The sequence below is a fragment of the Atractosteus spatula genome, chromosome 13, assembly GCF_055471065.1.
Source record: "Atractosteus spatula isolate fAtrSpa1 chromosome 13, fAtrSpa1.hap1, whole genome shotgun sequence".
Lineage (NCBI taxonomy): Eukaryota > Metazoa > Chordata > Actinopteri > Semionotiformes > Lepisosteidae > Atractosteus > Atractosteus spatula.
This window is the reverse complement of record NC_142718.1, coordinates 2,004,302-2,024,544: the sequence shown is the minus strand read 5'-3', so window position 1 is coordinate 2,024,544 and position 20,243 is coordinate 2,004,302. Positions and strand designations below refer to the sequence as shown.

Here is a 20,243-nt window from a genome sequence, read left to right as displayed (position 1 = left end):
CTCTCTCTCAGTGCAGTGTTAATGTACTGGAGTGTCCAGTCACCGTGTCTGTATGAACCTCTCTCTCTCTCAGTGCAGTGTTCATGTACTGGAGTGTCCAGTCAGTGTGTCTGTATTAACCCCTCTCTCTGTCCTTTCTCTCTTCCAGCACTGAAAAGTCCAGCTGCTTTCCACGAACAGAGAAGAAGTCTGGAGCGAGCTCGGGTGAGGCTCTCTCTCGGTGCGGCTCTGTGTTTCTGTCCTTGTGCCCGGAGCCCCTGCGCTAACGTCTCTACCTGCCTGTCTGTCCCCAGACCGAGGACTACCTGAAGAGGAAGATCCGCTCTCGGCCGGAGCGCTCGGAGCTGGTCAGGATGCACATCCTGGAGGGTGCGTACCCACACACGCGGTGTTCGTTAACAGCGTTTGGCCAGCGGGGGCGCTGTGAAGCCACAGCCCCCTCAGGGCCCCGCGGCGTGCGGACGGGGGGGCAGCGGGTCGTGTCTTCCTGTCTGGATCGCGCAGGAGCGTGGGGGTGCTCGCCCACCTGGGCCAGCGTGGTGACCTTCCGGTGGCTCCTGTCCCTCATGGGGCCGGTCCCCTGGCTTTCCCGGGGCCGGGGTGGTGACTTGGAGCCTCTCGCTCTCTTGCCCTTGCGGGTATTTAATCATGACGATGGCCACTAGTTCAGCTGCAGGTCTGTTTGACCGTCTGTAAAGCTTGCTAATGAGTGAACAGGTTTTAAGGTGGTGCCTTGTCAAGAATAATAATAGTAATGATAATAATTGCTTACCCTTATACAGCGCTTTTCTGGACACTCCACTCATAGCGCTGTTCAGGTCACGGGGATCCCCTCCACCCCCACCTGGATGATGCTCCAGTCCTCTCACACACACCAGCTCTCAGTGGGGAGGAGAGCAGAGTGATGGAGCCAGTTCAGAGAGGGGGGTTACTAGGAGGCCATGATGGTTAAAGGCCAGGGGGGAAATTTGGCCAGGACAGGTTACACCTCTACACCCTGGGGTTTTTAATGACCACAGAGAGTCAGGACTTTACGTCTCATCCGAAGGACGGTGCCTTTTTACAGTGTAGTGTCCCCGTCACTATACTGGGGCATCAGGACCCACACAGACCGCAGGGTGAGCGCCCCCTGCTGGCCCCACTAACACCTCTCCCAGCAGCAGCCTCAGTTGTTCCCAGGAGTCTCCCCTCCAGGCACTGGCCAGGCTCCCACCTGCTGGGCTCCAGTGGGGCTGCCGGCCGGGAGCTGCAGGGTGACGGAGCTGCAGCTCGTGTAGCTTGTTAGGAAGTTACATGAGCTGAGCTCGACAGTTTGTTCTGCCATGTGGGCGACACTCCCCCTCCGGTCAGCGGGTGTTGAACACACGTCCGCTCGCGAGTGAGAACGCGAGGGCTCGGTCAGCGTCGAGCAGGTGTCCGCCGAGGTGCAGAGCTCGGCCTGTTCCCCGTGCACTGTGGTCTGATAGCAGAATGTTAAACAGCAGCTTTTGCCTTCTCCTCCGTTTCCCCTTTTGGTTTCATTTCGCTGTTTGCACGGGCTGCGCAGTCTGAGGTGCCGTGTCGAGCGCGCGGCCGCGTCTCCTGGCCTGTGGCCTGCCCTGGCAGAGTGGGGGGGCGGGGACAGGTGCCGTGGTCGAGATCGCGTACTTGTGAGCCACTGGAGAGCTGTGAATCAGACCGTTAATAAATACTCTCGGTGACGCAGCTCGGGTCAGACCTGACAGTGCGTGGGACGGGCCACCACGCTTCTCTGCATTTAGCGTGGGAAGCCCCTGATTCGGTCGGCAGTTTGTTGTATGTTTTAGACCTTGAATGTAGTTTGATCTTCAGGAAAGCCTTAGGCGTGTTTCCTCATTGACGTTGGTGCGTTAGCGATGGAGGGTGAGGGGTCCACAGGGTGTGTGCCACCTCGGTCCGCTTGGGGTTAACGGGGTGTGCGCGCGCACGGTACCGCCGTTAACGGGGCGCGCGTGTCGTGCAGAGACGTCGGCGGAGCCCTCCCTCCAGGCCAAGCAGCTGAGGCTGAAGAGGGCCCGCCTGGCCGATGACCTCAACGAGAAGATCTCCCAGCGGCCCGGGCCCATGGAGCTGATCCAGAAGAACATCCTGCCCGTGCACGGCAGCCTCAAGCAGGCCATCATTGGTGAGGGCGCCCGTCATGGGAACGCTGAGCCTTCCTCGCCCGGTCCCTGCAGGTCTTCATCAGTGAGGGGGGCAGTGCACCCCAGTCTGACTGTCATAGTAACACAGAGCCTTCCTCACTGATCCCTGCAGAGAATTCAAATTAACCTACAGTAGGATTACATACCAAAACACAAAAATTTAGCTTTTGTTTTCCCAGTATGAATTCCTGGATTCATCCGAGTTCTCTGCAGGCTGTATGGAGTGGTAGGTTAGTGTTGTTTATAGCTGGAAGTGGGGGGCCAGTGGGTAAGCCGGAATGTGCATCTTCCAATGAAGGGAAGGCTGGCTGTGGATGGGAAAGTCCGGCTGAGTCCGGCTGCCTGCCAGGGGTTCCAGGGAATGAGAAGGAAGAGTTGATATTTTACGAGGAAGAGAAATGGAGAACTAGGGGGAGTCAGTCTGAGCCGACACTTACAGTGGCGTAGAGGGCGGTAGAGTTGTTCCGGGGGAGAAGAGGAACTGGAGGTCTCTGACTTGCTGAGCAGCGCCTCTGTGATGGGCTGGCTTTTTGGAGCCGAGCAGGATTCCCCGGAAGGGGATCACTGGTACATCCTAGGAGCCCGGAGGGGTCCCCCAAGCCAGCGGTGACAGGTCACCGAAAAGTGCACACGCGTCATCTGGGGAGGTACGGGCTCGGGGCTCTGCAGGTCTTCATCAGTGAGGGGGGCAGTGCACCCCAGTCTGACTGGCTGTCATAGTAACACAGAGCCTTCCTCACTGATCCCTGCAGGTCTTCATCAGTGAGAGGGACAGTGAACCCCACTCTGTCATAGTAACACAGAGCCTTCCTCACTGATCCCTGCAGGTCTTCATCAGTGAGAGGGACAGTGAACCCCACTCTGTCATAGTAACACAGAGCCTTCCTCACTGATCCCTGCAGGTCTTCATCAGTGAGAGGGACAGTGAACCCCACTCTGTCATAGTAGCACAGAGCCTTCCTCACTGATCCCTGCAGGTCTTCATCAGTGAGGGGGACAGTGAACCCCAGTCTGCCTGTCACAGTAACACAGAGCCTTCCTCACAGATCCCTGCAGGTCTTCATCAGTGAGAGGGACAGTGAACCCCACTCTGTCACAGTAACACAGAGCCTTCCTCACTGATCCCTGCAGGTCTTCATCAGTGAGAGGGACAGTGAAGCCCAGTCTGACTGGCTGTCATATTAACACAGAGCCTTCCTCACTGATCCCTGCAGGTCTTCATCAGTGAGGGGGACAGTGAACCCCAGTCTGACTGTCACAGTAACACCGAGCCTTCCTCACAGATCCCTGCAGGTCTTCATCAGTGAGACTCTGGTGCCTCGCTCACTGTGAGAATCAGTCGTATCCCACAGTCAGAATTGTAATAATCTTAACAACAGGGACTTTGAAAGGATAATCTGATACCACTGATATCTGCAGCCTCAGATAGGATAATCTCTCCCGAGTGAGATTACTAAAGTCGGGATACGTTGTCCTGTCGAGACACGGAAGGTGCCGATGGCTTATCTCCCCGTTCTCCTTGCCTCCCTCTTCTAGAGACGGAGTTCCCGAAGGTGGCGGGCGAGAGCTCGTCCTTCGACGAGGACAGCAGCGACGCCCTGTCCCCCGACCAGCCTGGCAGCCGGGGGTCCCCTGCCAGCACCGTCCCTCAGCCCTCGCCCCCGATGGACACGCAGGCGCAGAGCAGCACGCCTTCGCCCACACAGGTACCGCAGCCTCGACGCACGCTGCCCACTCGCTGTCTTGTCCATGATGTCAGGGTGGGAATCTGGGGGGGCGGGCACAAATGTGCTCACCTTAGCTTTAACCAATCACATCTCCACAGTCTCTTTCTCTGGCCCCGCCCACCCCGGAACCACCACCCCCCCAGCAGAAGCTGACCAATGGGGCGGCAGCACCAGCTCAGAGCCGGCCCACCCCCACTCTCATCAAGGTGAGTGACAGCTCTCTGCCCCAGTCGGTACGGAGCAGGCAGAACACCTGCTAGCTGTTTCTTTTGCTCCTCTTCATCTTTTGGTTACTTCCATTGTCACAGTGGTGTCCTTTCCTGACTCTCCCTGCCTGGTACTTCATCTTCGTTCTCTCTCTGTGCTTTCTTGTTCCTTAAACTGCTCTGATCTTGACCCTTGACCTACTTGACCCTGCCATCTGTACCACTCCACCCTCCCACTGTCTGCTTGCTTCAATCTCCCTCTCCCTCTCGCCCCCTCTAAACCTCTTTCTTTTCCCTTGTTCTTGTTCCCACTTCCTCACTCCCTCTGCCTGGTGCTCCTCCTCACTACACCATCTTCTTCCTCTCCCTGGCCTTCTCTCCCTCTCTCTCGCTCTCTGGCCTCCTCCTCCTCCCCCTCACTCACTTACCTCTCCCTCTCTCTCCCTCGCCTTCCCATCTTCTCTCCCTGGCCTTTCCCTCTCTCTGTCCCTCTCCGTCCTCCTCCTCCCCCTCACTCATGCATCCTCTCCCTCTCTCTCCCTCGCCTTCCCATTGTCTCTCCCTCTCTCTGTCCCTCTTCGTCCTCCTCCTCCCCCTCACTCATGCATCCTCTCCCTCTCTCTCCCTCGCCTTCCTCCTCCTCCTCCTCCTCACTCCCGCTCCTCCCTCGCCCCCCCGCAGCAGCCGCAGGGCAAGCCGGGCCCCGAGCGCCCCAGCCAGCGCAGTAAGAAGGCGAAGGACAGCAAGCCCAAGGTGAAGAAGCTCAAGTACCACCAGTACGTGCCGCCGGACCAGAAGCCGGAGCGCGAGCCGCCGGCCCCGCTGGACTCCTCCTACGCCAAGATCCTGCACCAGCAGCAGCTCTTCCTGCAGCTGCAGATCATCAGCCAGCAGCAGCAGCACTACAACTACCAGGCCATCCTGCCCGCGCCGCCCAAGTGAGTGCGTGAGTGCGTGAGTGCGTGAGTGCGTGAGTGCGTGAGTGCGTGAGTGCGTGCGTGCGTGCGTGCGTGCGTGCGTGCGTGCGCTGCCCCAAGGAGTGAGTGTGTGTGCGTGCGTGTGTGCACGCACTGCCCCAGGGAGTGAGTGTGTGTGCAAAGCGTGCAAGCAAGTGTGTGTGAGTATTAGGCTGGGTGGGTACGCACCACCCAAGTATGTGTGCACGCCGCCCAGGTGACTGTGTGTGTGCACACACACGAGTGTGTCTCTTTATAAACTGCCACGCCACGCTGCTCTAGTGAGGCCCAGGGTGTAGTGGTCTGTCTGTAGAAAGCCCCTCTCCTGCCCCCAGCTCCCCAACAGAGAAGCTGCTGTCTGTGTGTCTGTGTTAAAGTCCCACCGCAGGACTGAAGTGTGAGTGTGTGGGCTGTCGAGTGATGCTGCAGTGGGCTGGAGTATCTCTGTTTTTTCTGTATCTGCATGTTATCTGACCTTTGCGCAGAAACTGCTATATGAAGTTGTGAAGTTCGTTGCTGGGCTCGGTTTAGCAAACTCAGGGTGTGCGGAAGGATGTGATTCGTCTTGACTTAGCTGTCTCTGCCCTCCTGTCATTCAGGAATTGACATCGGCTTCTCATAGTGGTTCATTAAGACAGCTGACTCGCCCGTAATCTAAATATCTGTCGTTTCTCTGCCTGTGGCGACTGAGCTTTTCTACAATGCGGAAAAGAGCTTCTCTGTTCAGGCACAACACTGGCTCTGTTGCCTGTCTGTGTTTCTGTTTCTCCTTTTTTGTATTTTTTTATTTCACTTCCTTCTGCCTGCCCCTTATCTGTTATCGTCACACCTCTCCCTCTCTCTCTCTCTCTCTAGGCCGCCAGCCGATCAGCAGACCTCCTCCACCGTGGGCCCCTCCCCCTCCCGTAACACACCCGCCTCCAACCCGGGGTCCTCCAATCAGGGTGGACTGGGCCGCCAGGGCCAGCCTCCGGGGGGAGGGGCGAAGCACTTAGCCCTGCCCCCTAACCTGGAGGACCTCAAGGTGCGCCAACTCCTCCTCCCCCTCCTGTGGAAGGAGGATCTTGGGGGGGGGGGGGGGCAAAGGGGACCTGGATCTGCGCAGCGTGGTGCCCCAGGGTGCTACATATTTACAGCTAGCAGCAGACAGGCTCTGGGCCAATCAGGATAGAGGCCGGGGGGGGAGGGACTAATGTGGCAGACATGCTTCATGCAGAGAGACTCCCGTTCCTGGAATCGGACCCAGAGCAGCAGTCCCGCCGCATTCGATGGAGACGTGGCCGGCTCCCGGCTCCCGCATTCCGCCGGGCTGCGCTGGGGCCGAGGCCCCGGTCTGAGTCCCGTGTGCTTCTGTCTTGGGCCCCCAGGTGGCGGAGCTGAAGCACGAGCTGAAGCTGCGGGGGCTGCCGGTGTCGGGCACGAAGAACGACCTCATCGAGCGGCTGCGCAGCTACCAGGACCAGAGCGGGGGCGCCGTGCCCGGAGCGGCGCCAGCGGGGGGCGCTCTCAAGAACTGCCATCTCCCGCAGCAGCAGCAGCAGCAGCAGCAGCAGCTGTCCCAGGCTGCCCCTAACCCCGCCCCTCTCCTGGGCGGAGCCGCGGTCCTGCACCAGCCGGGGGAAGGGGGCGTGGTCGTGGCGGCCTTCCCCCTGGTTACTGCGGTGACCGGGCCGGGAGGGGGCGGGGCCGCCGGCGTGATGCACTTCGGCAGCACGAGCTCCACCCCTCCCGTCTCGCCCACGCCCTCCGACAGGTCGTTGGCGGGCATGAGCCCCGATGAGACGAGCTGCAACGGGGATGCGTTCGGGGAAACGGTACGCAGTCTAGCCCTGTTTTTTTTTCCTCCTCCTCCTCACAGGGTTGTGAGGGAGCCAGAGCCTATCCCAGGAGGCAACGGGCGCAAGGCGGGGAACAACCTGGACAGGACGCACACACACTCGCACACCCTGGACGGGACGCCAGTCCATCACAGGACACGCACAGACACACTCACACATCCTGGACGGGACGCCAGTCCATCACAGGACACGCACAGACACACTCACACATCCTGGACGGGACGCCAGTCCATCACAGGACACGCACAGACACACTCACACATCCTGGACGGGACGCCAGTCCATCACAGGACACACACAGACACACTCACACACCCTGGACGGGACGCCAGTCCATCACAGGACACACACACACTCACACACCCTGGACGGGACGCCAGTCCATCACAGGACACGCACAGACACACTCACACATCCTGGACGGGACGCCAGTCCATCACAGGACACGCACAGACACACTCACACACCCTGGACGGGACGCCAGTCCATCACAGGACACGCACAGACACACTCACACATCCTGGACGGGACGCCAGTCCATCACAGGACACACACAGACACACTCACACACCCTGGACGGGACGCCAGTCCATCACAGGACACACACACACTCACACACCCTGGATGGGACGCCAGTCCATCACAGGATGGACACACACACACACAAGGGCCAATTTTCCCAGAAGACCGTTCTGCACACCAGGACATCTCTGGACTGCCGGAGGAAACCCGCGCAAACCTGGGGAGAACATGCAGACTCCACACAGACAGCACCCCAGGAATGGGGCCCCAGCGTGGTCGGGCAGCGGTGCACGCCACTGCACCTCCGTGCCAAACGCCGGGGATATTAATCCGAGATATTTGGCCTTCCGCCAACGAACGTTTGTCCCTCGCAATGCCCATGCCATCCCACCTGCCTGTTCTCCTGCGTTTTTGCAAATCCGCTTTCCTGCCCTTCTGCACGACATGGGAAAATAGTCCGTTTCCGTTTCCGTTTCATCTTCGGGCTTGGGGTTTGTCTCGAAGGGATGTCGTTGATATTGCTCCAGGCTGCCCTTGTGCTTCTGCTCTCTCATGTCCCCTCCCCTCTCTCTCTCTCTCCATCCCTCTCCAGGTCAGCTCCCCCCTCACCCAGCTCAGCCTCCACCCCTCCCCCCCGCAGGCGCTGTTCCAGGTCAAGGAGGAGAACGTCTCCGGGGCGGCCCCCTGCCGCTTCTCCCAGCCGGCTCCCGGGCCGCTGGACAAGGACCAGATGCTGCAGGAGAAGGACAAGCAGATCGAGGAGCTGACGCGGATGCTGAGGCAGAAGCAGAGGCTGGTGGAGACGCTGAGGTCCCAGCTGGAGCGGGGCAAGCGGCCGGGGGACCGCGGCGGCGGCGGCGGCGGCGGCGATGTCGCGGACATGCCGCTCCACGTCCGGGTGAAGGAGGAGCCCCCGGAACTGGGGGCGTCGTCGTGCTCGGGGTCCTCCTGCGGCTCGTTCGGCCTCCCCTGCGCCCCCCCGTCGCCCGGCCTGCCGGAGGACACCATCCAGGTGACCATCAAGGAGGAGCCGGAGGAAGAGGAGGAAATGCTGCTGCCTGCCGAGACTCTCTGGCCACGGGAGCCGCAGGAGCGCCCGCCGCAGCGGAGACCGCAGGCGAGGCAGCAGCTGCAGCTGCAGCAGATGCAGGAGCTGCAGCAGATGCAGGAGCTGCAGCACACGCAGCAGCTGCAGCGGCTGCAGAATTCGCAGGAGCAGGAGATGGAGCAGTCGGAGCAGCTGCAGCAGACGCCGGAGCAGGAGATGGAGCAGTCGGAGCAACAGTTGCAGCAGACGCCGGAGCAACAGTTGCAGCAGCTGCAGGAGATGCAGCTGCAGCAGTCCCAAGCTCAGCAGGTGAGTCACAGCTGCGTGGATCTTGTGGCCTTCTGCGCAGGCGCCTGCGCTTCTCGGCTCGCTTCGGCTCCTCCGGCGCTCTGGGGGAAAGGCGTCGGGCTCTCCCGCAGCCCGACGGGCAGGCTGCTGCTCCACAGAGTGTCTCCTCGGTGCGGGAGACGTGCCATCGGGGAACACGGGCCCAGAGCCTCCATCCTGGGAGGGCTGCAGTCTGTCGGGTAGTGAAGTTCCGTTCGGATTTCGGGCACGGGAAGAGCTGGACAGCGGTTGGGGGCGGTGGTCAGAGTCCTGGACTCTCCACCCAAGGGCTCCGGGTTCGAATCGCCGAGGGGGCACAGCTGCTGCGCCCTGGAGCGAGGTTCTGCACTTCCAGCTGTGTCAAGGGGAGGGCAGGCCTTGTTTTCGCTGGGTGAAGGGTTCAGCGAGACCGCTTTTAAGGAAACTAGCAAAAGGCGTTGTAGTGTAATAACGAGATCAGTCGGGTAGTCGAGCACTCGTACGAGCCCCCGCCGCGTGTCTGACCTGAAGACTGGACTGGTTATAATCCAGAGAGAAAAGGTTTGTCTGTACGAAGAATTTAGTGGGGTTGCAAGGGATCGTGCCCTTGCTCTCGGTGAGAACAGCGAGAATATTAAAGGTGGGGGGGGGTCTTCTGTTCTCTGCCCAGTGTGTCCCTTGAGAAAGGGAAGTGGGACGATTAATATTGATCGATTTGGTATTGGTGTCGATGAGTAGAGCCGATCGATCGCATCAGTGCCCGCCTGGGAGGTCAAGATGGCCGAGTCGGGGGGGGGCAGAGCGCCGTCCTGCACAGAGATGTCGGAGTGGGGTACCCCAGGAAGAGACGCGAGGTTTCCCTTTGGGGTTCGCTCGCTGCACGCTGGCTGACGGCGCCCGCACTTCTCGGGGTTGTCCTGCCACGGAAGGCCTCTCCCCTTTAGGAGCTGGAGTTTCATTTTTTTAAATGGACTCGTAATCTTCTGTGTAAAATCTGTACCTGCCAGTGTTAATGCAAAATCGGCATTCTGCTCAAGTACTGTACTTGATCTGGGTGTCATTCCCCATCTGTTCCACCAGGTGTCGCCAGTGTTCCTGGGACAGCAGCCCCCGCCTCCCCAGCAGCCAGTGCCCGCCCCCTCCTTCCCATTGGACTTCCTCAAGGCCCACCCCCCTCCCACTCTGCTGACAGACAGCAGAGGCAACCACTTCCTCATCGCACTGACCAATCACTGCGCAGAAGGCCAGCCAAACCACTCCCCACAGGGTAGAACGCCCAGCCGCATCACACTGCAGGTATCCCGCCGCCTGTTGTTAGAGCTACTTCCAGCAGGAGCAAAGTGCAGCTTTATTTAAAGTTTATTATGACCCTTAGATGAATATTGATTTGATATAGTACTTTTAAAAAGTAGAGTCTCAAAGCGCTTTACATTAGATGTTAAAAGAAAACAGAAGACGCATGGTCATTAGAAATAAAAATCAAAATTAATCGAAAGCCTTTTTGCAGAGAGAGGTTTTGGGATGAGATTTAAATGTATTTAAGGTAAGTATCTCTGGTATCCTTAGGGATAGAATTCCAGAACTGTGGGACGTAGCAGGAGAAGCCCTGTCACTGGTAGAGGGTAGAGAGGCTTGGGGGACAGAAAGGAGACCAAAATTGGAAGAGCGAAGGTTGCGAGGTGGGGAGCAGGGTGATAATAGCTCAGACGGGTACTGTGCAAAGCCTTATAGGCGAGCAGGAGGGTTTTGAGGTCGACACAAAACGTGACAGGAAGCCAGTGCGAGGGCTCCAGGACAGGAGTAATGGGATCACTTGCACTAGACCCGGTCAGGATTCTGGCTGCCGAGTTCTAAACCTATTCGTTTGTTCGATGTGGATTTGGATACTCCAGCGTGTAGGGCATCGCAATAATCAATTCTAGGAAGGACAGAACCGCTCGGTCAGCACAGGACATAGTCTGAAGGTGTTTGTGAGATGGAGGAACGATGCTTTTTACAACGTCGATGTCAAGTACAAACCCGAAAAGTGCATGCACCAGGTGACACCAACACAGTATACAGGGTCTCCAGACCTGGAGTAAAATTAAAATTAGCACAACTGTAATGTTCAGTGTCATGGATGGGAGCACATTTTATTCTGCTAGACACTGGCGTGTATAATTGTCTCTGCGTGGTGTGTGCCTGTGTAGGATACATACTCCATCGCTGACCGATCTGATCTCTCCTTTGACCTTCAGAGACTGCAGTCTTCTCCCACAAAGCTGCCCAGCCAATCGCCTCCTCAGCTGACCGCCAGTGACACCCAATCAAAACAGCAGCTGCAGCCAGGACTCATCAATCAGCCAATCAGAAAGGTAGGCAGCGGTTTTGGGGGTGGGGAAAAAATCTAGCAATGATGCTAATTCAGTTTTTACAGATCCTGACACAGGTTTTGTTCCCTGTTCCTCTCTCAGGGACAGAGGGTGGGGCTTCACGTGCTGACGGGTGGCCACGCCCAGGGGGCGGTCCTCTCGTTCTCTGCCCCGCCCAGCTTGCAGCCATTCTTTGTGAGTGAGCCCGCCCCTTCCGCTGGACACGCCCCCTCCCCGCCAGCACAGTCGGTAAGGGATTGTCCGCACAGCCATCTCCTGTTTTGAGCGCGTGTGCGTTTTTTCTTCAATGTGGGTCCGTGTGTATGTTGTTTCTTTATACAACAACCCTTCTGGTCAAATCTTCGACTCTTCCGGAGTGTGACCGCGTGTGAATGCGCCAATCTGTAGCATGCAAGGCACAGCTCATGTCCTCCTTCTGCTGTCCCTCTCCCTCACTCTCCCTCCCAGGTGTTGGAGGTGTGTCAGGCTCCTGAACAGCACACTCATTTTGGATCAGTCTCCCCAGTGCCAGTCAGTGAACCAGCCAAGCCACCCCTGTCTCCTCTACAGCCCAGCAAGGTAGGCTTGTTCCTGTCTGTCTCCCAACACCTGTCTGTCTCTCATCAGACAGACAGTGGCACAGACGAGAGTCAAGCAGGTTTTGGAGACACAGACAGTGTCTCTGTATGTCTCTCTACCGAAGCCTGTCTTGTCTTGACATTATGTTTCCGACTCCAGCGCCTGTCTTGTCTGCGTCTGCATGTGTATGTGTATCTCCTGTGTATGTCCGTTTCTGGGGGGTGCTGCATTACAGGCCGGTGTCTTTGTGTCTGCAGGAGAACGGTCCCTCCAGCCAGCACATGGACGATCTCTTTGACATCCTCATTCAGACAGGAGGTAAGAGACGCAGCCAAGTAACACAGCTGCTTCAGTCTGCGCGAGTCTTTCAAACACAGATCCTCAGGCACTCCTGCCCATCCTGCAAGGGCCAGACTGAATTTAAGTTCACACTGCGTACATACTCACTGCACGCCTGCTGTATAGAGACCGTGTGCACGCACACACTCTTCACACCTGGTGTATGTATATCGTGGTTGTGCGTTTAGTATTGATATTAACTTTTACACTCAAATCGATTTTCTCTGGTCCCCTGTTCGCTCTGTAATTGCCTCTCTCGGTCGCCCCTCTCTCAGAGATCCCCGCCGACTTCAAGGAAGACGCGGACCCCTCCCCGTCTCGCCTGCGCCCCAACACTCCTCCGACAGCTGTCGCCCAGCCCCACCCCTCCTCCTCCTCCTCTTCCTCTGCAGAGCAGCTCCACACCCCTGCTGGCCCCTCCTCCTCAGATGCCACCCCCCCTGGGCTACTCCTCCTCTCCCCGCCGTCCCCCCCCGCCTCCCCGGGCTGCTCCTCCTCCTCTTCCCAGCATGCCCTGGGTGGAGACCCTCCTCCAGGCACGGGGGCGGCCCCGGAGGCGGGGGTCCGCCAGGCCGAGAGCAGCGCAGGAAGCGGGCGGCTGGAGGACTTCCTGGAGAGCACCACGGGCAAGCCCCTCCTGGGGGCGGAGCTGGACGGGCCCCTGACTTTGATTGACGACCTCCACAGCCAAATGCTGAGCACTTCCAGCATCCTGGACCACCCCCCGTCCCCCATGGACACCTGCGAGCTGGGCTTCGCCACACCCCCCCAGCCCCCCAGCCTGGACTTCAGTGACCCTGCTCTGGACAGCATGGACTGGCTGGACCTCACCATGGGGGGCGGTGGGGGCATCTCGGGGCTGGGGGGCCACCTGAGCTCCCACACGCCCCCCAGCGTCTTCTCCACCGATTTCCTGGACAGCCCTGACCTGCACCTGCACTGGGACTCCTGCTTATAGTAGACCCACTTCGAGCTGCCAGCACACACTCGGACACACACTTCCTCACTCTGATCCTCCTACTTCCTGTGTGTCACTCACCTGGAAGCACATGTGACATCACACACGCACAGACAGACAGACACACTTCCTCACTCTGATCCTCCTACTTCCTGTGTGTCACTCACCTGGAAGCACATGTGACATCACACACGCACAGACAGACAGACAGACAGACAGACACACTTCCTCACTCTGATCCTCCTACTTCCTGTGTGTCACTCACCTGGAAGCACATGTGACATCACACGCACAGACAGACACACTTCCTCACTCTGATCCTCCTACTTCCTGTGTGTCACTCACCTGGAAGCACATGTGACATCACACACGCACAGACAGACACACACTTCCTCACTCCTACTTCCTGTATCACACACAGCACACGCACACGCACACGCACACGCACACGCACACGCACACGCTGTTCCACGTAGTATTGTAAGCTGGATTTTTCTGGGGCTCGGGCCTCGAATCCCAGGACGCCGTCGCATCAGGGCAGCTGTTGACTTTCGGGGAAGGGGGCTGGCGGAGATGTCGGACGAAACACTGGGAATTCGGAGGAAGGGCGGAAGAGCCCTGCCGGACCTGTGGGGCGCCCCCCTCCACTCGTTGCTGATGGGGGGGGGGTTGTGGGGCGTCCTCAGGGCCCTCAGAGACTTTGGGTCGGCGTCGGCGCCGTTCCCCCGATTTGCACTTAATCTAGTTTGTTTGCGTGGCTCCCGGACGCGCGGCCGGTGGCGGTACCGGTGCGGCCCGGTCCGAGCGGGTGGGGATCGTCCCGCCTCCTGGAGGGCCGGGCCGCGCCGGGCCCGCCGTGCGTGCCCTCTGTGCCGCAGGATCGAGAGGGACTGATCGTTTCATCCCGGTTGTGTTGGCTGGGGAGGGGAGAGGTGGGGGTGGGGTGCGAGGGAGGAGTGGGGGGGGGGAAACAAACTTGGATATTGTAAAAAAATAATAATTTTTTAAAGAAAAAATACACCATGAAAACAGAAAAGCTCGTGTCTGAGTTGCAGGTGCTTTGTCTAGAGAGACCCGTTTGTGCAGTGCTTCGTCAGTACGGCAGGGGTCACCGCGGGGATCTGGCTGTGCTTTTGGGGCGTTAAGTTCTGGAAGGAGCTGACCTCCTCTCTGGCTGGGGAGGAGGAGAAGGACTTTCCTCTGGGCCTCTCTGTGGCAGAAACAGGGTTTTTGGGGTCCCCCTTAAACATGCTGTCTAATCTGCCAAGAGCTCATTCCAGCACAGAGCTTTTCATCCTGGGATCTGGGGTATCCCCTGGGGTTCTCCAGAAACTCTATCCACCCCAGAGGAGTGTAGAATCAGCCCTCAGGTCTGCTCTGACAGTCTTGACAGTTGACATGTGAACTACAGTATGATAATCGGCAGTATAATTGTAATGTCACTTATCTGACATGATGGGCTGTCCAGTCCTGGAGGGGTCAGTGTGTCTGCAGCAGGGCTGTCCAGTCCTGGTCCTGGAGGGCTGATCAGTGTGTCTGCAGCAGGGATGTCAAGTCCTGGTCCTGGAGGGGTCAGTCAGTGTGTCTGCAGCAGGGCTGCCCAGTCCTGGTCCTGGAGGGGTCAGTCAGTGTGTCTGCAGCAGGGCTGCCCAGTCCTGGTCCTGGAGGGGTCAGTCAGTGCGTCTGCAGCAGGGCTGCCCAGTCCTGGTCCTGGAGGGATCAGTCAGTGTGTCTGCAGCAGGGCTGTCCAGTCCTGGTCCTGGAGGGGTCAGTCAGTGTGTCTGCAGCAGGGCTGTCCAGTCCTGGTCCTGGAGGGGTCAGTGTGGCTGCAGGAGGGCTTGAGTAGGGGTGCAGTTCTGCCTTTTGCCACTTGAGGGCACTGTGTGCTGTGATGCAAGGGCCTGGTTTGTTTACTGTGAGAGCTGCAGGGATCACTGCAGAAAATCAAGAGAGAGGTGAAGTACCGCAGCTGTATATTAGCTGTCTGTCTGCTGGAGTATTTTACAAGCTCATGTCTTCTCTCTTACCCTGACAAACGCACTGGATTAAATGCGGACAGACGCACTGGCTGGCTGACCAACGTGCTGGTCGAAAGACTGACACTCTGACTGTCTGATGCGCTGACCAACACGCTGATGGACGTGCTGTCTGATGCGCTGACCAGTGCTCTGACTGACTGGCACGCTGACCGACATGCTGACCAATGCACTGACGGACATGCCAGCTCTGACACACTGGCACACTGACCGATGGCTTGATTGATGTGCTGACTGACCGACTGATGTGCTGTCTAACTGGCGGCGTCTTGCTGTATTAATATTGCCCTGCAATTAAATGTTCACTGCAGATCTGAGGCCTTCGTTAAAAACTGCCCTGACTCTCCCAGACGCGTGTGCTAACGAGCAGGCCATTAGATTCTGTGTTTTGCATAATTCAGACCCTGTCAATTATTCATCGCGGTCCCAGGGGAGAGAAGCCCAGGCTGTTCCAGAGACGTGGAACTCTCCCTCTGCTCCGAGAGACAGACCCAGCCCATTGACCGTCCTGGGGATAACCGCTTCTCTGAATAATCGCAGTGGTCAGGCCGCGGACAGACCCGTCGGGTGTCCTGCCAGCTTCGAGGTTCGTGTCCGAGACTCTTCGTGATCAGTGTGCACAGGAATGGGTCCCGGGCGACGTTTCCGTTCTGCAGTCATAATGAAATACGGGCAGGCGCGGTGGTGCTGTGGTCAGCATAGCCGGGGTCACCCAGCTCAGCTCCTGGGGTGCTGTCTGTGTGGAGTTTGTATGTTCTCCTGGGTTTGCTCCTACAGTCCAAAGACAGGGTGATGGGTTAATTGGCTTCTGGGAAAACTGGCCCTGGTGTGTGTGTACATCTGTGTCCATGTGTGTGCGCCCTGTGATAAACTGGTGTCCCGTGCAGGGTGTCTGAGTGTCTGTGTGTGTCCTATGATGGACTGGTGTCCTGTCCAGGGTTTGTGTCTGTGTGCCCTGTGATGGACTGGTGTCCTGTCCAGGGTTTGTGTCTGTGTGCCCTGTGATGGACTGGTGTCCTGTCCAGGGTTTGTGTCTGTGTGATGGACTGGTGTCCTGTCCAGGGTTTGTGTCTGTGTGCCCTGTGATGGACTGGTGTCCTGTCCAGGGTTTGTGTCTGTGTGTGCCCTGTGATGGACTGGTGTCCTGTCCAGGGTTTGTGTCTGTGTGCCCTGTGATGGACTGGTGTCCTGTCCAGGGTTTGTGTCTGTGTGCCCTGTGATGGACTGGTGTCCTGTCCAGGGTTTGTGTCTGTGTGTCCTGTGATGGACTGGTGTCCTGTCCAGGGTTTGTGTCTGTGTGCCCTGTGATGGACTGGTGTCCTGTCCAGGGTTTGTGTCTGTGTGCCCTGTGATGGACTGGTGTCCTGTCTAGGATGTACCCTGCCTTGTGCCCGTTGTTTGCTGGGATAGGCTACGGCTCCCTGTGACACTCTATGGGGGGAAGAGGTTAGAAAACAGGTGGATGGATGACGCAATACAGCTCGGAAGTAAGAACAGCACAGAACCACACACTTTCCCGGCTCTGTGCTGCCCGGGACAAGAGCAAGAGTCTGTGCGCTGTCCCGGCTCTGCGCTCGCCGGCTTGGCGGTGCAGGCCCGGCTCGTTCAGGACGAATTCCGGCCCAGGCCCAGTCCTATCTGGGTGGATCTGTCTGTCTGCCTGATCTGCTGGCTAATACCGAAGTAACCCGCTTGCTCTACCCGGGCCCTGGCGCTTCCTGAGCGAGAGATTGATGGGGCGGTCGCTCCTGTGGCACCAGCCCGGGGGGGGGTGGAGGGGGTGATGGATGAGCTCCGGTGCTGTTCAGTCCTCCCCCCGCTGCTAATCCAGACTGGCTGCTTCCCAACCTGCTCTCCCCCGCCCGGGTGCCCTGCCCTGCGTGGCCCAGCATCAATCACGCAGTCCACAGAGGGCGTTAATATGGGCACTGGAGGCATCGCACTGCTCCTCTCTCTCACCTCCTTTTCTCATCTCTCACCTCCTCTCCTTTTCTCTCTCCTCTCTTGTTCAATCTCTCCTCTCCTAATTCCCTCTCTCTCCTCCTTCTCTCGTTGGTCTCTCCTCTTCTCGCCTCCTCTTTCTTTTTCCTTCCCACTCTCACCCCCCCCCCCCCCCTCTCCTTCACTGTATTCAAATCCTCTCTTTCCCAAAACTCCCTGACGGAAGGCAACCAAAGTTGTGGGGGGGCTGATTAAAGCAGCGCGCAGGGTTCTGAAGGTCCCTTGCGCCGTCCTTACTGTTGGGAGACGTTTCAACTGAACTGCTCGGCAGCGCAGGGCAGGGCACAGTACAGCCCTCACCAAACCACGGCAGGACTGCGGCTTCTTCAAGCCCAGAAATTACTCACGTCAAGCTGCTCTTCTCCTCCGGGGGACTCGCAGGAAAAACACTCACAACTGATGTCAAGAGTATTTATTTTTTTATCAAGTCGTACAAAGAACAGTTCGGTTTCACCCAAAAAAAAGTTGTTTGGAATTCCATATTTCAAACGGACTTATTTTCCTGAAAAATAATCATCCTCATCGTCATCATAATCTTTGCCAGATACAAAAAGCAGGTCGGCAGTTACAAAGGTTGTTTTTTTTCTTCATAGGTGTATATAGATAGATTTCTTAACTACAGCTACTGTATTGTATAGAACAGCCTCCGCTGACTTATTGCGAAAACGTATTGCACGTGATTTTAAACAAAGAGGTGAGGCTTTAATACGGGGTCTGAACACGGGTTAAGGAGGTGCTCAGCAGAGCCACATGCAGTAGCACTTTTTTGCAGGCTTAAAGTGGGCTAATAGCTTATTGCTTCTGTCCAATGAATCTACAAATCCACAGCCCCACCCACATTTTGGTGGCTTGCTATTGGCTAGTGACTTGATGCAGCCGCAGATGAAATACAGAAACCCGCATTCAGACACGCCCACTTTTTCGGCACTATGCCATTGGCCAGCGGCCTCTTGCCCCCGTCCAATAGAAAGCCAGGTCTGTGAATTTGCGGTTGCTGGGCTGGGTCGGGGTTTTGTCCCTCCCACTTCTGTCCCCCCCCCATTAAAGCCTCACCGAAAAATCGTAGGGGTGCAGAAAGACTCGGCATCACAACACCAGACAGGATCGTGCAAACCTCTTTCATCAAGGAGGAAGAACAGAGGTACATCAATATGCAACACTTAAAATTTTAAGACCCTTTACATCCATAAACACATCATTTAACTTTATTGTACATAACGTAACGTGTGCACGTGCAAATGTATTTAAATGTGTAAATATGTAACCTGCTCTGAACAGGCGCTCAGTGGTTTCGATGCCAAGATTTTCATGTGTAAATCAGATGAATTTGCTCTTGAAAACAACCTGACGTTACAAGAGCTGAATCTGTAAAGACAGAAAGAAGAAGAACGTTGGTCCAGCTCTTCCAGTGTCTCCATTAGTGCTCGCGAGTAGGATTAATAATATTACAGAGAGAGGCTACGTATATGAAAAACTACATATGTCACACACGCATACAATTGCATTTTTTGCTCTAGATTTACCCTGAACTATTAAGTAAGAACAGTATAGAAAAGCACACGTAAACAGGAAGCCTTTTTATCATCACAATACAAATGATGGAGGGCACCTCCGACTCGGGTCGGAGATATCTGTTATGGTTGTTTTTTTTTGCAATGTGTCGTCGCTGGAAAACGGAGACCTTTCCTGGAGGAGGTGGTGGAGTGCGTTGGAATGGGGCCATGAAAGTTTTGCGGGATTTCTCGCACCCCAATTTCCCGGACCACGCACAAGGAAAAAAGAAAAATCGAGAATCCCTCTCCCCGCTCGGATCCCCACCTCCTCCTAGTTCGTTTCCCACTCTGGCCTTCGGAAATAAAGGCGGTCAAGGCCGTCTGCTGTGCTGATCCGGGGAAGAAGGGAACTGACGCTTACTCCCGCCTACAACCACCTCCCTCTCGGCATCAGCCTGGATGGGAACAAAGATGGCGTCCCCACCATTCAGTCGTTTCTGTGAGCCTGTGAGCCCTGCAGTGCCAAGAGCCTGACCAGAGCATCGGGCGGAGGATTGATGCAGCTCTCGGTGACGGACCTGAGGGAGCGCCCAACCACAGACGAGGGGAAGCCAAGTCAGCTGTTTTTCCGGTAAGGTTGTCCCTCGTTTACGTTGTTGCTGTAACGCTTCCCTTTGGATTTGCCACATTTCCGCTGCTGGTGACGTCACTGGACTGAGCGTGCGGCCGCGAGTTTGTTCACCGAGCGCTCACTGAGGCTTGCAGTGCAGTTCTTGTGAAGACTGACCATGGTCAATGGCAGCACTCTTGTCCTTGCCCACCAATAGTCCACCTGGTCTTTTCTTAAGTAAAAATAAAAGCACGCACCCCGCAGTATTCCTGGGCGGCACTGAAGATGCGCTCTGGGCGCAGGGGATGAACACAACTCTTCGTTTTCTGGCGGAGGAAGGTGTGGTGCCTCGAAGCGCTGCAGGAATGACGAGCCCTTCATGCCGAGGAGATCAGCAAGTGGAAACCCAGCTGGATGAAGTGGAGATCGGAAACGTGCGCGCGGCCCGCGGCGGGACAGAACAGAGTCGCAGCGCAGCGCGAGGGTGGAAGAAACGCATCAAGTTCTGGATTGGGATTCACCGGAAGCACTGAGACTTTCTCATGCGGCAGTGGCTCCACTGTCTGACGTAGGAGCTCAGGCTGCTGGGCAAGGGAAGGCGCTGTAGGCCTCTGTCTTTAATCAACACTGATCACAAAATAGCAGCTTTCCCAATGTGCAGAACATATATATATCTATATAATATAACAATAACAGCCATTTTATCTTCCATTGTTGTACCACCAGTGCGGTACGCACCACTCATCATTTGAACTTCTAAATTCAGATGGCACAGGGTGGTGGCCGAACATCATGTGTAACTGTCTCACCAAAGATCGAAGATGACCACGTGCATTTTAAAAAAACTAACAGTGCACTAACATATAAGGGAGTGTGTTTCCAACATGGCAAAGTGAACTCTTGAGTCAAAATCCGGGGAGGCAGTGATTTAATAGTGCAGCGTGATGCATGTTGGGGGAGCCTCACGGACGGGCTCAGGGTTCAGGGCTCAGTGCTCAGTGCTGAGGATGCAGTTGGAGACCTGTGTCCTTGGTTGGCACGGACAGCACTGTGGGGGGGGCAGCACGGGCAGGAGACTGTTCCTTCAGCAGCAGGAGAGGCTTCTGCCCTG

At 56.9% G+C, this 20,243-nt stretch overlaps 1 protein-coding gene across 4 annotated transcripts in view; it reads left to right on the top strand.

The window, feature by feature from the left end:
- mrtfab (myocardin related transcription factor Ab) overlaps positions 1-14,028 on the top strand; it is a 32,935-nt gene extending 18,907 nt beyond the window's left edge. For all 4 annotated transcript variants that reach the window (XM_088929947.1, XM_088929948.1, XM_088929950.1 and 1 more), the window contains 15 exons: positions 149-204; positions 294-369; positions 1,982-2,143; positions 3,699-3,868; positions 3,988-4,095; positions 4,777-5,033; positions 5,907-6,075; positions 6,419-6,865; positions 8,004-8,768; positions 9,846-10,061; positions 11,003-11,119; positions 11,219-11,365; positions 11,585-11,695; positions 11,953-12,013; positions 12,310-14,028. In XM_088929947.1, the coding sequence (XP_088786073.1) occupies positions 149-204; positions 294-369; positions 1,982-2,143; positions 3,699-3,868; positions 3,988-4,095; positions 4,777-5,033; positions 5,907-6,075; positions 6,419-6,865; positions 8,004-8,768; positions 9,846-10,061; positions 11,003-11,119; positions 11,219-11,365; positions 11,585-11,695; positions 11,953-12,013; positions 12,310-12,992 (3,545 nt within the window). In that variant the 3' untranslated portion in view covers positions 12,993-14,028. The remainder of the gene's footprint in view (positions 1-148; positions 205-293; positions 370-1,981; positions 2,144-3,698; positions 3,869-3,987; positions 4,096-4,776; positions 5,034-5,906; positions 6,076-6,418; positions 6,866-8,003; positions 8,769-9,845; positions 10,062-11,002; positions 11,120-11,218; positions 11,366-11,584; positions 11,696-11,952; positions 12,014-12,309) is intronic.
- Positions 14,029-20,243: the final 6,215 nt, after the last annotated feature.